Here is a 19,672-nt window from a genome sequence, read left to right as displayed (position 1 = left end):
AAATTACTTCAGGCTATTTGGCGTGCAGGGCGAGCATATAATTCTACTTCTGCGTTCCGGTTTGGTTGTGTATTTGTTTTAAAGCGTTGTACAAGCTTTCTATTGCTTCCATGGCAGACATATGAGCCTGGCTGGAGGTTGTTTGAGTCTGAGTTTAGCCCGTTCTTTGATTCTTTTGGGGTCTCTCAGTCATCATGTGTCTCACAGATGTATCCCCTATGTCCATACGGACTCCATCCAACCATTTTCATCATAAAGCATTCCCAATAAAATCCTATTTTCCTCTCCATACTCAGCAATGCATGCTGTGCAGTGACACAGAAAAGTACTGTGGCCCTTCGGGACCCCCGGACAGCGGAGGTGTTCGTGATGCAGACTTTGTCCTTTATGTCAGTGCCATCACCACGGAGCGATGCAGCCAGGAGAACATTGTCGCTTATGCGGCATATTGTCAGCTTGAAGCGGAAATGGACAGGTAGGAAAACATGGCATGCTCCATCACCGCTACACTACCCTCAGCACAGCTACCATGGAGACAAAACTGTTACTGTCCTGTTCCCAACCGTATACCGCCGGACATTGAATCACGTTACTGCTATAGGTTACCTCTAATTGTTTTTACATTGAGCGAATGTTTCCGTAGTCATTAGTCATTGGTGGAGAACATGTAGATGGGCGGGGCTATTTAAAATAGTGTTCAGGGGCTTTCTGTGTTTTTGTTTCTCATAGAAAGCATACATGTATAGGCCAGCGTAATACAGTGCACAGGCCTTATTCAGGTGTGTTAGCAAACCAAAAAATCACACTAATGGGCAGAACCATGTGCACTGCAGGTGGGGCAGATGCAACATGTGCAGAGAGAGTTAGATTTGGGTGGGGTGTGTTCAAACTGAAATCTAAATTGCAGTGTAAAAATAAAGCAGCCCGTATTTACCCTGCACAGAAACAAAATAACCCACCCAAATCTAACTCTCTCTGCACATGTTACATCTGCCCCCCCCCCTTGCAGTGCACATGTGCTCAAAGCTGAATAACCCCCATAATACCTGACATTGGCTGCCTTTCTCCTAAATATTAAATGGCCTCCGCATATTAATTATATCTCCCATTGTGACACGTGTTACACGGAGGTGACCAGTGTTATTGGCAGACAGATATTGCTGATAATATATATCTCCATTACCAGCTATAACGTGCAGTGACCTCTGCCCTTCCCGTTACCACACGTATTCTGTGAAGATCCCACCCATTGCCAGGTCTGTATTGGCGATACCCAGCCAGCAGTGGCACAGATTATCCCGGGTTGGGATTTGAGGTAGCAGAGATTGGTCCTGACTGGTAGTGATGTGACCAAGCTCTGTGGAAGCGCCACTGGCACGATCACGCAGGCCTGCCTGGCACACATAGGCACAGATGTCCATCAAGCTGTACATTGGGTCCATGCGTTCAGCACCGTAGGGGGGCATGTTGGTTTCTGACCTATTATTTTGACTATTGGGGATTGTGTTCCGTAAATGTCTTTTATCCTCCGCCTGCTGCTTTGCCTGTCACATGTCCAATTATCAACTCCATTCAGGCAAATGGGGACTGTTCCAGCAATGGGTCTGTACTGCACTACTGATTGGCCCAATCTCACCAGTAGAAATACACAGCGGGCAGTATACCGGCAGCACCTAATGAATGTGAATTGCAGGATCCTCATTGTGTCTGAGTAATAGCCGTACGTGTTACCTGTGTTCTTCACATCCAGTTTATTACAAGCCTTGTTTCTTCCGTTAGACCAATAGCTGGATATGCCAACTTGTGTCCAAACATGATTTCTACACAACCTCAGGAGTTTGCCGGCATGCTATCCACTGTGGAACATGAAATTATTCATGCCTTGGTAAGTGGGTTCTGTGCTCGGACAATGCTGGAATGTTTGCCGTTGCTCGGCAATGATTACTGCGGAAATAAGCCGCGCCGTGACCGTGCGTCAGTAGCCATGTGTCAGTAGCCACGTATAGGCAACTTATCGTTATTACAGTGATATAACATTGTATATGATACAGGAGGCACAGGATACAGTGTATGAGAATGGCAGTGATATATAACATTGTATATGATACAGGAGGCACAGGATACAGTGTATGAGAATGGGAGTGATATATAACATTGTATATGATACAGGAGGCACAGGATACAGTGTATGAGAATGGGAGTGATATATAAGACTGTATATGATACAGGAGGCACAGGATACAGTGTATGAGAATGGGAGTGATATATAACATTGTATATGATACAGGAGGCACAGGATACAGTGTATGAGAATGGGAGTGATATATAACACTGTATATGATACAGGAGGCACAGGATACAGTGTATGAGAATGGCAGGGATATATAACATTGTATATGATACAGGAGGCACAGGATACAGTGTATGAGAATGGCAGGGATATATAACACTGTATATGATACAGGAGGGCACAGGATACAGTGTATGAGAATGGGAGTGATATATAACACTGTATATGATACAGGAGGCACAGGATACAGTGTATGAGAATGGGAGTGATATATAACACTGTATATGATACAGGAGGCACAGGATACAGTGTATGAGAATGGGAGTGATATATAACACTGTATATGATACAGGAGGCACAGGATACAGTGTATGAGAATGGGAGTGATATATAACACTGTATATGATACAGGAGGCACAGGATACAGTGTATGAGAATGGGAGTGATATATAACACTGTATATGATACAGGAGGCACAGGATACAGTGTATGAGAATGGGAGTGATATATAACACTGTATATGATACAGGAGGCACAGGATACAGTGTATGAGAATGGGAGTGATAGATAACACTGTATATGATACAGGAGGCACAGGATACAGTGTATGAGAAGGGGAGTGATATGTAACACTGTATATGATACAGGAGGCACAGGATACAGTGTATGAGAAGGGGAGTGATATATAACATTGTATATGATACAGGAGGCACAGGATACAGTGTATGAGAATGGGAGTGATATATAACACTGTATATGATACAGGAGGCACAGGATACAGTGTATGAGAATGGGAGTGATATATAACACTGTATATGATACAGGAGGGCACAGGATACAGTGTATGAGAAGGGGAGTGATATATAACATTGTATATGATACAGGAGGCACAGGATACAGTGTATGAGAATGGGAGTGAGATATAACACTATATGATACAGGAGGCACAGGATACAGTGTATGAGAATGGGAGTGATATATAACACTGTATATGATACAGGAGGCACAGGATACAGTATGAGAATGGGAGTGATATGTATAACACTGTATATGATACAGGAGGCACAGGATACAATGTATGAGAAGGGGAGTGATATATAACACTGTAATGATACAGGAGGCACAGGATACAGTGTATGAGAATGGGAGTGATATAACACTGTATATGATACAGGAGGCACAGTATACAGTGTATGAGAATGAGAGTGATATATAACACTGTATATGATACAGGAGGCACAGGATACAGTGTATGAGAATGGGAGTGATATATAACACTGTATATGATACAGGAGGCACAGGATACAGTGTATGAGAATGGGAGTGATATGTATAACACTGTATATGATACAGGAGGGCACAGTATACAGTGTATGAGAATGGGAGTGATATATAACATTGTATATGATACAGGAGGCACAGGATACAGTGTATGAGAAGGGGAGTGATATGTATAACACTGTATATGATACAGGAGGCACAGGATACAGTGTATGAGAATGGGAGTGATATATAACACTGTATATAATACAGGAGGCACAGGATACAGTGTATGAGAATGGGAGTGATATATAACACTGTATATGATACAGGAGGCACAGGATACAGTGCATGAGAATGGGAGTGATATATAACACTGTATATGATACAGGAGGCACAGGATACAGTGTATGAGAATGGCAGTGATATATAACATTGTATATGATACAGGAGGCACAGGATACAGTGTATGAGAATGGGAGTGATATATAACACTGTATATGATACAGGAGGCACAGGATACAGTGTATGAGAATTGGAGTGATATATAACACTGTATATGATACAGGAGGCACAGGATACAGTGTATGAGAATGGGAGTGATATATAACACTGTATATGATACAGGAGGCACAGGATACAGTGTATGAGAATGGGAGTGATATATAACACTGTATATGATACAGGAGGCACAGGATACAGTGTATGAGAATGGGAGTGATATATAACATTGTATATGATACAGGAGGGCACAGTATACAGTGTATGAGAATGGGAGTGATATATAACATTGTATATGATACAGGAGGCACAGGATACAGTGTATGAGAAGGGGAGTGATATATAACATTGTATATGATACAGGGGGCACAGGATACAATGTATGAGAAGGGGAGTGATATATAACACTGTATATGATACAGGAGGCACAGGATACAGTGTATGAGAATGGGAGTGATATATAACACTGTATATGATACAGGAGGGCACAGGATACAGTGTATGAGAAGGGGAGTGATATATAACACTGTATATGATACAGGAGGCACAGGATACAGTGTATGAGAAGGGGAGTGATATGTATAACACTGTATATGATACAGGAGGCACAGGATACAGTGTATGAGAAGGGGAGTGATATATAACACTGTATATGATACAGGAGGCACAGGATACAGTGTATGAGAAGGGGAGGGATATATAACACTGTATATGATACAGGAGGCACAGGATACAGTGTATGAGAAGGGGAGTGATATATAACACTGTATATGATACAGGAGGCACAGGATACAGTGTATGAGAATGGCAGTGATATATAACACTGTATATGATACAGGAGGCACAGGATACAGTGTATGAGAATGGGAGTGATATATAACACTGTATATGATACAGGAGGCACAGGATACAGTGTATGAGAATGGGAGTGATATATAACATTGTATATGATACAGGAGGGCACAGGATACAGTGTATGAGAATGGGAGTGATATATAACACTGTATATGATACAGGAGGGCACAGGATACAGTGTATGAGAATGGGAGTGATATATAACACTGTATATAATACAGGAGGCACAGGATACAGTGTATGAGAATGGCAGTGATATATAACACTGTATATGATACAGGAGGCACAGGATACAGTGTATGAGAAGGGGAGTGATCTATAACACTGTATATGATACAGGAGGCACAGGATACAGTGTATGAGAAGGGGAGTGATATATAACATTGTATATGATACAGGAGGCACAGGATACAGTGTATGACAATGGGAGTGATATATAAGACTGTATATGATACAGGAGGCACAGGATACAGTGTATGAGAATGGGAGTGATATATAACACTGTATATGATACAGGAGGCACAGGATACAGTGTATGAGAAGGGGAGTGATATGTATAACACTGTATATGATACAGGAGGCACAGGATACAGTGTATGAGAAGGGGAGTGATATATACATCTGTATATGATACAGGAGGCACAGAATACAGTGTATGAGAATGGGAGTGATATATAACACTGTATATGATACAGGAGGCACAGGATACAGTGTATGAGAAGGGGAGTGATATATACATCTGTATATGATACAGGAGGCACAGGATACAGTGTATGAGAAGGGGAGTGATATATAACACTGTATATGATACAGGAGGCACAGGATACAGTGTATGAGAATGGGAGTGATATATAACACTGTATATGATACAGGAGGCACAGGATACAGTGTATGAGAATGGGAGTGATATGTATAACACTATATATGATACAGGAGGCACAGGATACAGTGTATGAGAATGGGAGTGATATGTATAACACTGTATATGATACAGGAGGCACAGGATACAATGTATGAGAAGGGGAGTGATATATAACACTGTAATGATACAGGAGGCACAGGATACAGTGTATGAGAATGGGAGTGATATAACACTGTATATGATACAGGAGGCACAGTATACAGTGTATGAGAATGAGAGTGATATATAACACTGTATATGATACAGGAGGCACAGGATACAGTGTATGAGAATGGGAGTGATATATAACACTGTATATGATACAGGAGGCACAGGATACAGTGTATGAGAATGGGAGTGATATGTATAACACTGTATATGATACAGGAGGGCACAGTATACAGTGTATGAGAATGGGAGTGATATATAACATTGTATATGATACAGGAGGCACAGGATACAGTGTATGAGAAGGGGAGTGATATGTATAACACTGTATATGATACAGGAGGCACAGGATACAGTGTATGAGAATGGGAGTGATATATAACACTGTATATAATACAGGAGGCACAGGATACAGTGTATGAGAATGGGAGTGATATATAACACTGTATATGATGCAGGAGGCACAGGATACAGTGCATGAGAATGGGAGTGATATATAACACTGTATATGATACAGGAGGCACAGGATACAGTGTATGAGAATGGCAGTGATATATAACATTGTATATGATACAGGAGGCACAGGATACAGTGTATGAGAATGGGAGTGATATATAACACTGTATATGATACAGAGGCACAGGATACAGTGTATGAGAATGGGAGTGATATATAACACTGTATATGATACAGGAGGCACAGGATACAGTGTATGAGAATGGGAGTGATATATAACACTGTATATGATACAGGAGGCACAGGATACAGTGTATGAGAATGGGAGTGATATATAACACTGTATATGATACAGGAGGCACAGGATACAGTGTATGAGAATGGGAGTGATATATAACATTGTATATGATACAGGAGGGCACAGTATACAGTGTATGAGAATGGGAGTGATATATAACATTGTATATGATACAGGAGGCACAGGATACAGTGTATGAGAAGGGGAGTGATATATAACATTGTATATGATACAGGGGGCACAGGATACAATGTATGAGAAGGGGAGTGATATATAACACTGTATATGATACAGGAGGCACAGGATACAGTGTATGAGAATGGGAGTGATATATAACACTGTATATGATACAGGAGGGCACAGGATACAGTGTATGAGAAGGGGAGTGATATATAACACTGTATATGATACAGGAGGCACAGGATACAGTGTATGAGAAGGGGAGTGATATGTATAACACTGTATATGATACAGGAGGCACAGGATACAGTGTATGAGAAGGGGAGTGATATATAACACTGTATATGATACAGGAGGCACAGGATACAGTGTATGAGAAGGGGAGGGATATATAACACTGTATATGATACAGGAGGCACAGGATACAGTGTATGAGAAGGGGAGTGATATATAACACTGTATATGATACAGGAGGCACAGGATACAGTGTATGAGAATGGCAGTGATATATAACACTGTATATGATACAGGAGGCACAGGATACAGTGTATGAGAATGGGAGTGATATATAACACTGTATATGATACAGGAGGCACAGGATACAGTGTATGAGAATGGGAGTGATATATAACATTGTATATGATACAGGAGGGCACAGGATACAGTGTATGAGAATGGCAGTGATATATAACACTGTATATGATACAGGAGGCACAGGATACAGTGTATGAGAAGGGGAGTGATATATAACACTGTATATGATACAGGAGGCACAGGATACAGTGTATGAGAATGGGAGTGATATATAACATTGTATATGATACAGGGGGCACAGGATACAATGTATGAGAAGGGGAGTGATATATAACACTGTATATGATACAGGAGGCACAGGATACAGTGTATGAGAATGGGAGTGATATATAACACTGTATATGATACAGGAGGGCACAGGATACAGTGTATGAGAAGGGTAGTGATATATAACACTGTATATGATACAGGAGGCACAGGATACAGTGTATGAGAAGGGGAGTGATATATAACACTGTATATGATACAGGAGGCACAGGATACAGTGTATGAGAAGGGGAGGGATATATAACACTGTATATGATACAGGAGGCACAGGATACAGTGTATGAGAATGGCAGTGATATATAACACTGTATATGATACAGGAGGCACAGGATACAGTGTATGAGAATGGCAGTGATATATAACACTGTATATGATACAGGAGGGCACAGGATACAGTGTATGAGAAGGGGAGTGATATATAACACTGTATATGATACAGGAGGGCACAGGATACAGTGTATGAGAATGGGAGTGATATATAACACTGTATATGATACAGGAGGCACAGGATACAGTGTATGAGAATGGGAGTGATATATAACATTGTATATGATACAGGGGGCACAGGATACAATGTATGAGAAGGGGAGTGATATATAACACTGTATATGATACAGGAGGCACAGGATACAGTGTATGAGAATGGGAGTGATATATAACACTGTATATGATACAGGAGGGCACAGGATACAGTGTATGAGAAGGGGAGTGATATATAACACTGTATATGATACAGGAGGCACAGGATACAGTGTATGAGAAGGGGAGTGATATATAACATTGTATATGATACAGGAGGCACAGGATACAGTGTATGACAATGGGAGTGATATATAAGACTGTATATGATACAGGAGGCACAGGATACAGTGTATGAGAATGGGAGTGATATATAACACTGTATATGATACAGGAGGCACAGGATACAGTGTATGAGAAGGGGAGTGATATGTATAACACTGTATATGATACAGGAGGCACAGGATACAGTGTATGAGAAGGGGAGTGATATATACATCTGTATATGATACAGGAGGCACAAAATACAGTGTATGAGAATGGGAGTGATATATAACACTGTATATGATACAGGAGGCACATGATACAGTGTATGAGAAGGGGAGTGATATATACATCTGTATATGATACAGGAGGCACAGGATACAGTGTATGAGAAGGGTAGTGATATATAACACTGTATATGATACAGGAGGCACAGGATACAGTGTATGAGAAGGGGAGTGATATATACATCTGTATATGATACAGGAGGCACAGGATACAGTGTATGAGAAGGGGAGTGATATATAACACTGTATATGATACAGGAGGCACAGGATACAGTGTATGAGAATGGGAGTGATATATAACACTGTATATGATACAGGAGGACACAGGATACAGTGTATGAGAATGGGAGTGATATATAAGACTGTATATGATACAGGAGGCACAGGATACAGTGTATGAGAATGGGAGTGATATATAACACTGTATATGATACAGGAGGCACAGGATACAGTGTATGAGAATGGGAGTGATATGTATAACACTGTATATGATACAGGAGGCACAGGATACAGTGTATGAGAATGGGAGTGATATGTATAACACTGTATGTGATACAGGAGGCACAGGATACAGTGTATGAGAATGGGAGTGATATATAACACTGTAATGATACAGGAGGCACAGGATACAGTGTATGAGAATGGGAGTGATATATAACACTGTATATGATACAGGAGGCACAGGATACAGTGTATGAGAATGGGAGTGATATGTATAACACTGTATATGATACAGGAGGGCACAGTATACAGTGTATGAGAATGGGAGTGATATATAACATTGTATATGATACAGGAGGCACAGGATACAGTGCATGAGAATGGGAGTGATATATAACACTGTATATGATACAGGAGGCACAGGATACAGTGTATGAGAATGGCAGTGATATATAACACTGTATATGATACAGGAGGCACAGGATACAGTGTATGAGAATGGGAGTGATATATAACACTGTATATGATACAGGAGGCACAGGATACAGTGTATGAGAATGGGAGTGATATATAACACTGTATATGATACAGGAGGCACAGGATACCGTGTATGAGAATGGGAGTGATATATAACACTGTATATGATACAGGAGGCACAGGATACAGTGTATGAGAATGGGAGTGATATATAACACTGTATATGATACAGGAGGCACAGGATACAGTGTATGAGAAGGGGAGTGATATATAACACTGTATATGATACAGGAGGCACAGGATACAGTGTATGAGAATGGGAGTGATATATAACACTGTATATGATACAGGAGGGCACAGGATACAGTGTATGAGAAGGGGAGTGATATATAACACTGTACATGATACAGGAGGCACAGGATACAGTGTATGAGAATGGGAGTGATATATAACATTGTATATGATACAGGAGGCACAGGATACAGTGTATGAGAATGGGAGTGATATATAACACTGTATATGATACAGGAGGCACAGGATACAGTGTATGAGAATGGGAGTGATATATAACACTGTATATGATACAGGAGGCACAGGATACAGTGTATGAGAATGGGAGTGATATATAACATTGTATATGATACAGGGGGCACAGGATACAATGAATGAGAAGGGGTGTGATATATAACACTGTATATGATACAGGAGGCACAGGATACAGTGTATGAGAAGGGGAGTGATATATAACACTGTATATGATACAGGAGGCACAGGATACAGTGTATGAGAAGGGGAGTGATATGTATAACACTGTATATGATAGAGGAGGCACAGGATACAGTGTATGAGAATGGGAGTGATATGTATAACACTGTATATGATACAGGAGGCACAGGATACAGTGTATGAGAATGGCAGTGATATGTAACACTGTATATGATACAGGAGGCACAGGATACAGTGTATGAGAATGGGAGTGATATATAACACTGTATATGATACAGGAGGCACAGGATACAGTGTATGAGAATGGGAGTGATATATAACACTATATGATACAGGAGGCACAGGATACAGTGTATGAGAATGGGAGTGATATATAACACTGTATATGATACAGGAGGACACAGGATACAGTGTATGAGAATGGGAGTGATATATAACATTGTATATGATACAGGAGGGCACAGGATACAGTGTATGAGAATGGGAGTGATATATAACATTGTATATGATACAGGAGGGCACAGGATACAGTGTATGAGAATGGGAGGGATATATAACACTGTATATGATACAGGAGGCACAGGATACAGTGTATGAGAATGGGAGTGATATATAACACTGTATATGATACAGGAGGCACAGGATACAGTGTATGAGAATGGGAGTGATATATAACACTGTATATGATACAGGAGGCACAGGATACAGTGTATGAGAATGGGAGTGATATATAACACTGTATATGATACAGGAGGCACAGGATACAGTGTATGAGAATGGGAGTGATATATAACACTGTATATGATACAGGAGGCACAGGATACAGTGTATGAGAATGGGAGTGATATATAACACTGTATATGATACAGGAGGCACAGGATACAGTGTATGAGAATGGGAGTGATATATAACACTGTATATGATACAGGAGGGCACAGGATACAGTGTATGAGAATGGGAGTGATATATAACACTGTATATGATACAGGAGGCACAGGATACAGTGTATGAGGAGGGGAGTGATGTATAACACTGTATATGATACAGGAGGCACAGGATACAGTGTATGACAATGGGAGTGATATATAACACTGTATATGATACAGGAGGGCACAGGATACAGTGTATGAGAATGGGAGTGATGTATAACACTGTATATGATACAGGAGGCACAGGATACAGTGTATGAGAAGGGGAGTGATATATAACATTGTATATGATACAGGAGGCACAGGATACAGTGTATGAGGAGGGGAGTGATGTATAACACTGTATATGATACAGGAGGCACAGGATACAGTGTATGACAATGGGAGTGATATATAACACTGTATATGATACAGGAGGGCACAGGATACAGTGTATGAGAATGGGAGTGATGTATAACACTGTATATGATACAGGAGGGCACATGATACAGTGTATGAGAGTGGGAGTGATATATAACACTGTATATGATACAGGAGGCACAGGATACAGTGTATGAGAAGGGGAGTGATATATAACATTGTATATGATACAGGAGGCACAGGATACAGTGTATGACAATGGGAGTGATATATAAGACTGTATATGATACAGGAGGCACAGGATACAGTGTATGAGAAGGGGAGTGATATGTATAACACTGTATATGATACAGGAGGCACAGGATACAGTGTATGAGAATGGCAGTGATATGTAACACTGTATATGATACAGGAGGCACAGGATACAGTGTATGAGAATGGGAGTGATATATAACACTGAATATGATACAGGAGGCACAGGATACAGTGTATGAGAATGGGAGTGATATATACATCTGTATATGATACAGGAGGCACAGGATACAGTGTATGAGAAGGGGAGTGATATGTAACACTGTATATGATACAGGAGGCACAGGATACAGTGTATGAGAAGGGGAGTGATATATACATCTGTATATGATACAGGAGGCACAGGATACAGTGTATGAGAATGGGAGTGATATAACACTGTATATGATACAGGAGGCACAGGCTGCAGTGTATGAGAATGGGAGTGATATATAACATTGTATATGATACAGGAGGCACAGGATACAGTGTATGAGAATGGGAGTGATATATAACACTGTATATGATACAGGAGGGCACAGGATACAGTGTATGAGAAGGGGAGTGATATATAACACTGTATATGATACAGGAGGCACAGGATACAGTGTATGAGAAGGGGAGTGATATGTATAACACTGTATATGATACAGGAGGCACAGGATACAGTGTATGAGAAGGGGAGGGATATATAACACTGTATATGATACAGGAGGCACAGGATACAGTGTATGAGAAGGGGAGTGATATATAACACTGTATATGATACAGGAGGCACAGGATACAGTGTATGAGAATGGCAGTGATATATAACACTGTATATGATACAGGAGGCACAGGATACAGTGTATGAGAATGGGAGTGATATATAACACTGTATATGATACAGGAGGCACAGGATACAGTGTATGAGAATGGGAGTGATATATAACATTGTATATGATACAGGAGGGCACAGGATACAGTGTATGAGAATGGGAGTGATATATAACACTGTATATGATACAGGAGGGCACAGGATACAGTGTATGAGAATGGGAGTGATATATAACACTGTATATAATACAGGAGGCACAGGATACAGTGTATGAGAATGGCAGTGATATATAACACTGTATATGATACAGGAGGCACAGGATACAGTGTATGAGAAGGGGAGTGATATATAACACTGTATATGATACAGGAGGCACAGGATACAGTGTATGAGAAGGGGAGTGATATATAACATTGTATATGATACAGGAGGCACAGGATACAGTGTATGACAATGGGAGTGATATATAAGACTGTATATGATACAGGAGGCACAGGATACAGTGTATGAGAATGGGAGTGATATATAACACTGTATATGATACAGGAGGCACAGGATACAGTGTATGAGAAGGGGAGTGATATGTATAACACTGTATATGATACAGGAGGCACAGGATACAGTGTATGAGAAGGGGAGTGATATATACATCTGTATATGATACAGGAGGCACAGAATACAGTGTATGAGAATGGGAGTGATATATAACACTGTATATGATACAGGAGGCACAGGATACAGTGTATGAGAAGGGGAGTGATATATACATCTGTATATGATACAGGAGGCACAGGATACAGTGTATGAGAAGGGGAGTGATATATAACACTGTATATGATACAGGAGGCACAGGATACAGTGTATGAGAAGGGGAGTGATATATACATCTGTATATGATACAGGAGGCACAGGATACAGTGTATGAGAAGGGGAGTGATATATAACATTGTATATGATACAGGAGGCACAGGATACAGTGTATGAGAATGGGAGTGATATATAACACTGTATATGATACAGGAGGCACAGGCTGCAGTGTATGAGAATGGGAGTGATATATAACATTGTATATGATACAGGAGGCACAGGATACAGTGTATGAGAATGGGAGTTATATATAACACTGTATATGATACAGGAGGACACAGGATACAGTGTATGAGAATGGGAGTGATATATAAGACTGTATATGATACAGGAGGCACAGGATACAGTGTATGAGAATGGGAGTGATATATAACACTGTATATGATACAGGAGGCACAGGATACAGTGTATGAGAAGGGGAGTGATATATAACACTGTATATGATACAGGAGGCACAGGATACAGTGTATGAGAATGGGAGTGATATATAACACTGTATATGATACAGGAGGCACAGGATACAGTGTATGAGAATGGGAGTGATATATAACATTGTATATGATACAGGAGGCACAGGATACAGTGTATGAGAATGGGAGTGATATATAACATTGTATATGATACAGGAGGCACAGGATACAGTGTATGAGAATGGGAGTGATATATAAGACTGTATATGATACAGGAGGCACAGGATACATTGTATGAGAATGGGAGTGATATATAACACTGTATATGATACAGGAGGCACAGGATACAGTGTATGAGAATGGGAGTGATATGTATAACACTGTATATGATACAGGAGGCACAGGATACAGTGTATGAGAATGGGAGTGATATGTATAACACTGTATATGATACAGGAGGCACAGGATACAGTGTATGAGAATGGGAGTGATATGTATAACACTGTATATGATACAGGAGGCACAGGATACAGTGTATGAGAATGGGAGTGATATATAACACTGTATATGATACAGGAGGGTACAGGATACAGTGTATGAGAATGGGAGTGATATATAACACTGTATATGATACAGGAGGAACAGGATACAGTGCATGAGAATGGGAGTGAGATATAACACTGTATATGATACAGGAGGCACAGGATACAGTGTATGAGAATGGGAGTGATATGTATAACACTGTATATGATACAGGAGGCACAGGATACAGTGTATGAGAATGGGAGTGATATATAACATTGTATATGATACAGGGGGCACAGGATACAATGTATGAGAAGGGGAGTGATATATAACACTGTATATGATACAGGAGGCACAGGATACAGTGTATGAGAATGGGAGTGATATGTATAACACTGTATATGATACAGGAGGCACAGGATACAGTGTATGAGAATGGGAGTGATATATAACATTGTATATGATACAGGGGGCACAGGATACAATGTATGAGAAGGGGAGTGATATATAACACTGTATATGATACAGGAGGCACAGGATACAGTGTATGAGAATGGGAGTGATATGTATAACACTGTATATGATACAGGAGGCACAGGATACAGTGTATGAGAATGGGAGTGATATATAACATTGTATATGATACAGGGGGCACAGGATACAGTGTATGAGAAGGGGAGTGATATATAACACTGTATATGATACAGGAGGCACAGGATACAGTGTATGAGAATGGGAGTGATATATAACACTGTATATGATACAGGAGGGCACAGGATACAGTGTATGAGAAGGGGAGTGATATATAACACTGTATATGATACAGGAGGGCACAGGATACAGTGTATGAGAATGGGAGTGATATATAACACTGTATATGATACAGGAGGCACAGGATACAGTGTATGAGAATGGGAGTGATATATAACATTGTATATGATACAGGGGGCACAGGATACAATGTATGAGAAGGGGAGTGATATATAACACTGTATATGATACAGGAGGCACAGGATACAGTGTATGAGAATGGGAGTGATATATAACACTGTATATGATACAGGAGGGCACAGGATACAGTGTATGAGAAGGGTAGTGATATATAACACTGTATATGATACAGGAGGCACAGGATACAGTGTATGAGAAGGGGAGTGATATATAACACTGTATATGATACAGGAGGCACAGGATACAGTGTATGAGAAGGGGAGGGATATATAACACTGTATATGATACAGGAGGCACAGGATACAGTGTATGAGAATGGCAGTGATATATAACACTGTATATGATACAGGAGGCACAGGATACAGTGTATGAGAATGGCAGTGATATATAACACTGTATATGATACAGGAGGGCACAGGATACAGTGTATGAGAAGGGGAGTGATATATAACACTGTATATGATACAGGAGGGCACAGGATACAGTGTATGAGAATGGGAGTGATATATAACACTGTATATGATACAGGAGGCACAGGATACAGTGTATGAGAATGGGAGTGATATATAACATTGTATATGATACAGGGGGCACAGGATACAATGTATGAGAAGGGGAGTGATATATAACACTGTATATGATACAGGAGGCACAGGATACAGTGTATGAGAATGGGAGTGATATATAACACTGTATATGATACAGGAGGGCACAGGATACAGTTTATGAGAAGGGGAGTGATATATAACACTGTATATGATACAGGAGGCACAGGATACAGTGTATGAGAAGGGGAGTGATATATAACATTGTATATGATACAGGAGGCACAGGATACAGTGTATGACAATGGGAGTGATATATAAGACTGTATATGATACAGGAGGCACAGGATACAGTGTATGAGAAGGGGAGTGATATGTATAACACTGTATATGATACAGGAGGCACAGGATACAGTGTATGAGAAGGGGAGTGATATATACATCTGTATATGATACAGGAGGCACAAAATACAGTGTATGAGAATGGGAGTGATATATAACACTGTATATGATACAGGAGGCACAGGATACAGTGTATGAGAAGGGGAGTGATATATACATCTGTATATGATACAGGAGGCACAGGATACAGTGTATGAGAAGGGGAGTGATATATAACACTGTATATGATACAGGAGGCACAGGATACAGTGTATGAGAAGGGGAGTGATATATACATCTGTATATGATACAGGAGGCACAGGATACAGTGTATGAGAAGGGGAGTGATATATAACACTGTATATGATACAGGAGGCACAGGATACAGTGTATGAGAATGGGAGTGATATATAACACTGTATATGATACAGGAGGACACAGGATACAGTGTATGAGAATGGGAGTGATATATAAGACTGTATATGATACAGGAGGCACAGGATACAGTGTATGAGAATGGGAGTGATATATAACACTGTATATGATACAGGAGGCACAGGATACAGTGTATGAGAATGGGAGTGATATGTATAACACTGTATATGATACAGGAGGCACAGGATACAGTGTATGAGAATGGGAGTGATATGTATAACACTGTATATGATACAGGAGGCACAGGATACAGTGTATGAGAATGGGAGTGATATATAACACTGTAATGATACAGGAGGCACAGGATACAGTGTATGAGAATGGGAGTGATATATAACACTGTATATGATACAGGAGGCACAGGATACAGTGTATGAGAATGGGAGTGATATGTATAACACTGTATATGATACAGGAGGGCACAGTATACAGTGTATGAGAATGGGAGTGATATATAACATTGTATATGATACAGGAGGCACAGGATACAGTGCATGAGAATGGGAGTGATATATAACACTGTATATGATACAGGAGGCACAGGATACAGTGTATGAGAATGGCAGTGATATATAACACTGTATATGATACAGGAGGCACAGGATACAGTGTATGAGAATGGGAGTGATATATAACACTGTATATGATACAGGAGGCACAGGATACAGTGTATGAGAATGGGAGTGATATATAACACTGTATATGATACAGGAGGCACAGGATACCGTGTATGAGAATGGGAGTGATATATAACACTGTATATGATACAGGAGGCACAGGATACAGTGTATGAGAATGGGAGTGATATATAACACTGTATATGATACAGGAGGCACAGGATACAGTGTATGAGAAGGGGAGTGATATATAACACTGTATATGATACAGGAGGCACAGGATACAGTGTATGAGAATGGGAGTGATATATAACACTGTATATGATACAGGAGGGCACAGGATACAGTGTATGAGAAGGGGAGTGATATATAACACTGTACATGATACAGGAGGCACAGGATACAGTGTATGAGAATGGGAGTGATATATAACATTGTATATGATACAGGAGGCACAGGATACAGTGTATGAGAATGGGAGTGATATATAACACTGTATATGATACAGGAGGCACAGGATACAGTGTATGAGAATGGGAGTGATATATAACACTGTATATGATACAGGAGGCACAGGATACAGTGTATGAGAATGGGAGTGATATATAACATTGTATATGATACAGGGGGCACAGGATACAATGTATGAGAAGGGGTGTGATATATAACACTGTATATGATACAGGAGGCACAGGATACAGTGTATGAGAAGGGGAGTGATATATAACACTGTATATGATACAGGAGGCACAGGATACAGTGTATGAGAAGGGGAGTGATATGTATAACACTGTATATGATAGAGGAGGCACAGGATACAGTGTATGAGAATGGGAGTGATATGTATAACACTGTATATGATACAGGAGGCACAGGATACAGTGTATGAGAATGGCAGTGATATGTAACACTGTATATGATACAGGAGGCACAGGATACAGTGTATGAGAATGGGAGTGATATATAACACTGTATATGATACAGGAGGCACAGGATACAGTGTATGAGAATGGGAGTGATATATAACACTATATGATACAGGAGGCACAGGATACAGTGTATGAGAATGGGAGTGATATATAACACTGTATATGATACAGGAGGACACAGGATACAGTGTATGAGAATGGGAGTGATATATAACATTGTATATGATACAGGAGGGCACAGGATACAGTGTATGAGAATGGGAGGGATATATAACACTGTATATGATACAGGAGGCACAGGATACAGTGTATGAGAAGGGGAGGGATATATAACACTGTATATGATACAGGAGGCACAGGATACAGTGTATGAGAATGGGAGTGATATATAACACTGTATATGATACAGGAGGCACAGGATACAGTGTATGAGAATGGGAGTGATATATAACACTGTATATGATACAGGAGGCACAGGATACAGTGTATGAGAATGGGAGTGATATATAACACTGTATATGATACAGGAGGCACAGGATACAGTGTATGAGAATGGGAGTGATATATAACACTGTATATGATACAGGAGGCACAGGATACAGTGTATGAGAATGGGAGTGATATATAACACTGTATATGATACAGGAGGGCACAGGATACAGTGTATGAGAATGGGAGTGATATATAACACTGTATATGATACAGGAGGCACAGGATACAGTGTATGAGGAGGGGAGTGATGTATAACACTGTATATGATACAGGAGGCACAGGATACAGTGTATGACAATGGGAGTGATATATAACACTGTATATGATACAGGAGGGCACAGGATACAGTGTATGAGAATGGGAGTGATGTATAACACTGTATATGATACAGGAGGCACAGGATACAGTGTATGAGAATGGGAGTGATATATAACACTGTATATGATACAGGAGGCACAGGATACAGTGTATGAGAAGGGGAGTGATATATAACATTGTATATGATACAGGAGGCACAGGATACAGTGTATGAGGAGGGGAGTGATGTATAACACTGTATATGATACAGGAGGCACAGGATACAGTGTATGACAATGGGAGTGATATATAACACTGTATATGATACAGGAGGGCACAGGA

At 40.2% G+C, this 19,672-nt stretch overlaps 1 protein-coding gene across 1 annotated transcript in view; it reads left to right on the top strand.

The window, feature by feature from the left end:
* The window catches only part of LMLN (leishmanolysin like peptidase), a 97,867-nt gene that overhangs the window by 20,486 nt on the left and 57,709 nt on the right, over window positions 1-19,672 (top strand). The window contains exons 6-7 of the mRNA XM_063932540.1: window positions 297-475; window positions 1,780-1,885. Coding sequence (XP_063788610.1) covers window positions 297-475; window positions 1,780-1,885 — 285 coding nt within the window. The remainder of the gene's footprint in view (window positions 1-296; window positions 476-1,779; window positions 1,886-19,672) is intronic.

Source organism: Pseudophryne corroboree, chromosome 7, assembly GCF_028390025.1.
Source record: "Pseudophryne corroboree isolate aPseCor3 chromosome 7, aPseCor3.hap2, whole genome shotgun sequence".
In the NCBI taxonomy this organism is placed as follows: domain Eukaryota; kingdom Metazoa; phylum Chordata; class Amphibia; order Anura; family Myobatrachidae; genus Pseudophryne; species Pseudophryne corroboree.
This window is presented reverse-complemented; position numbering and strand designations above follow the sequence as displayed.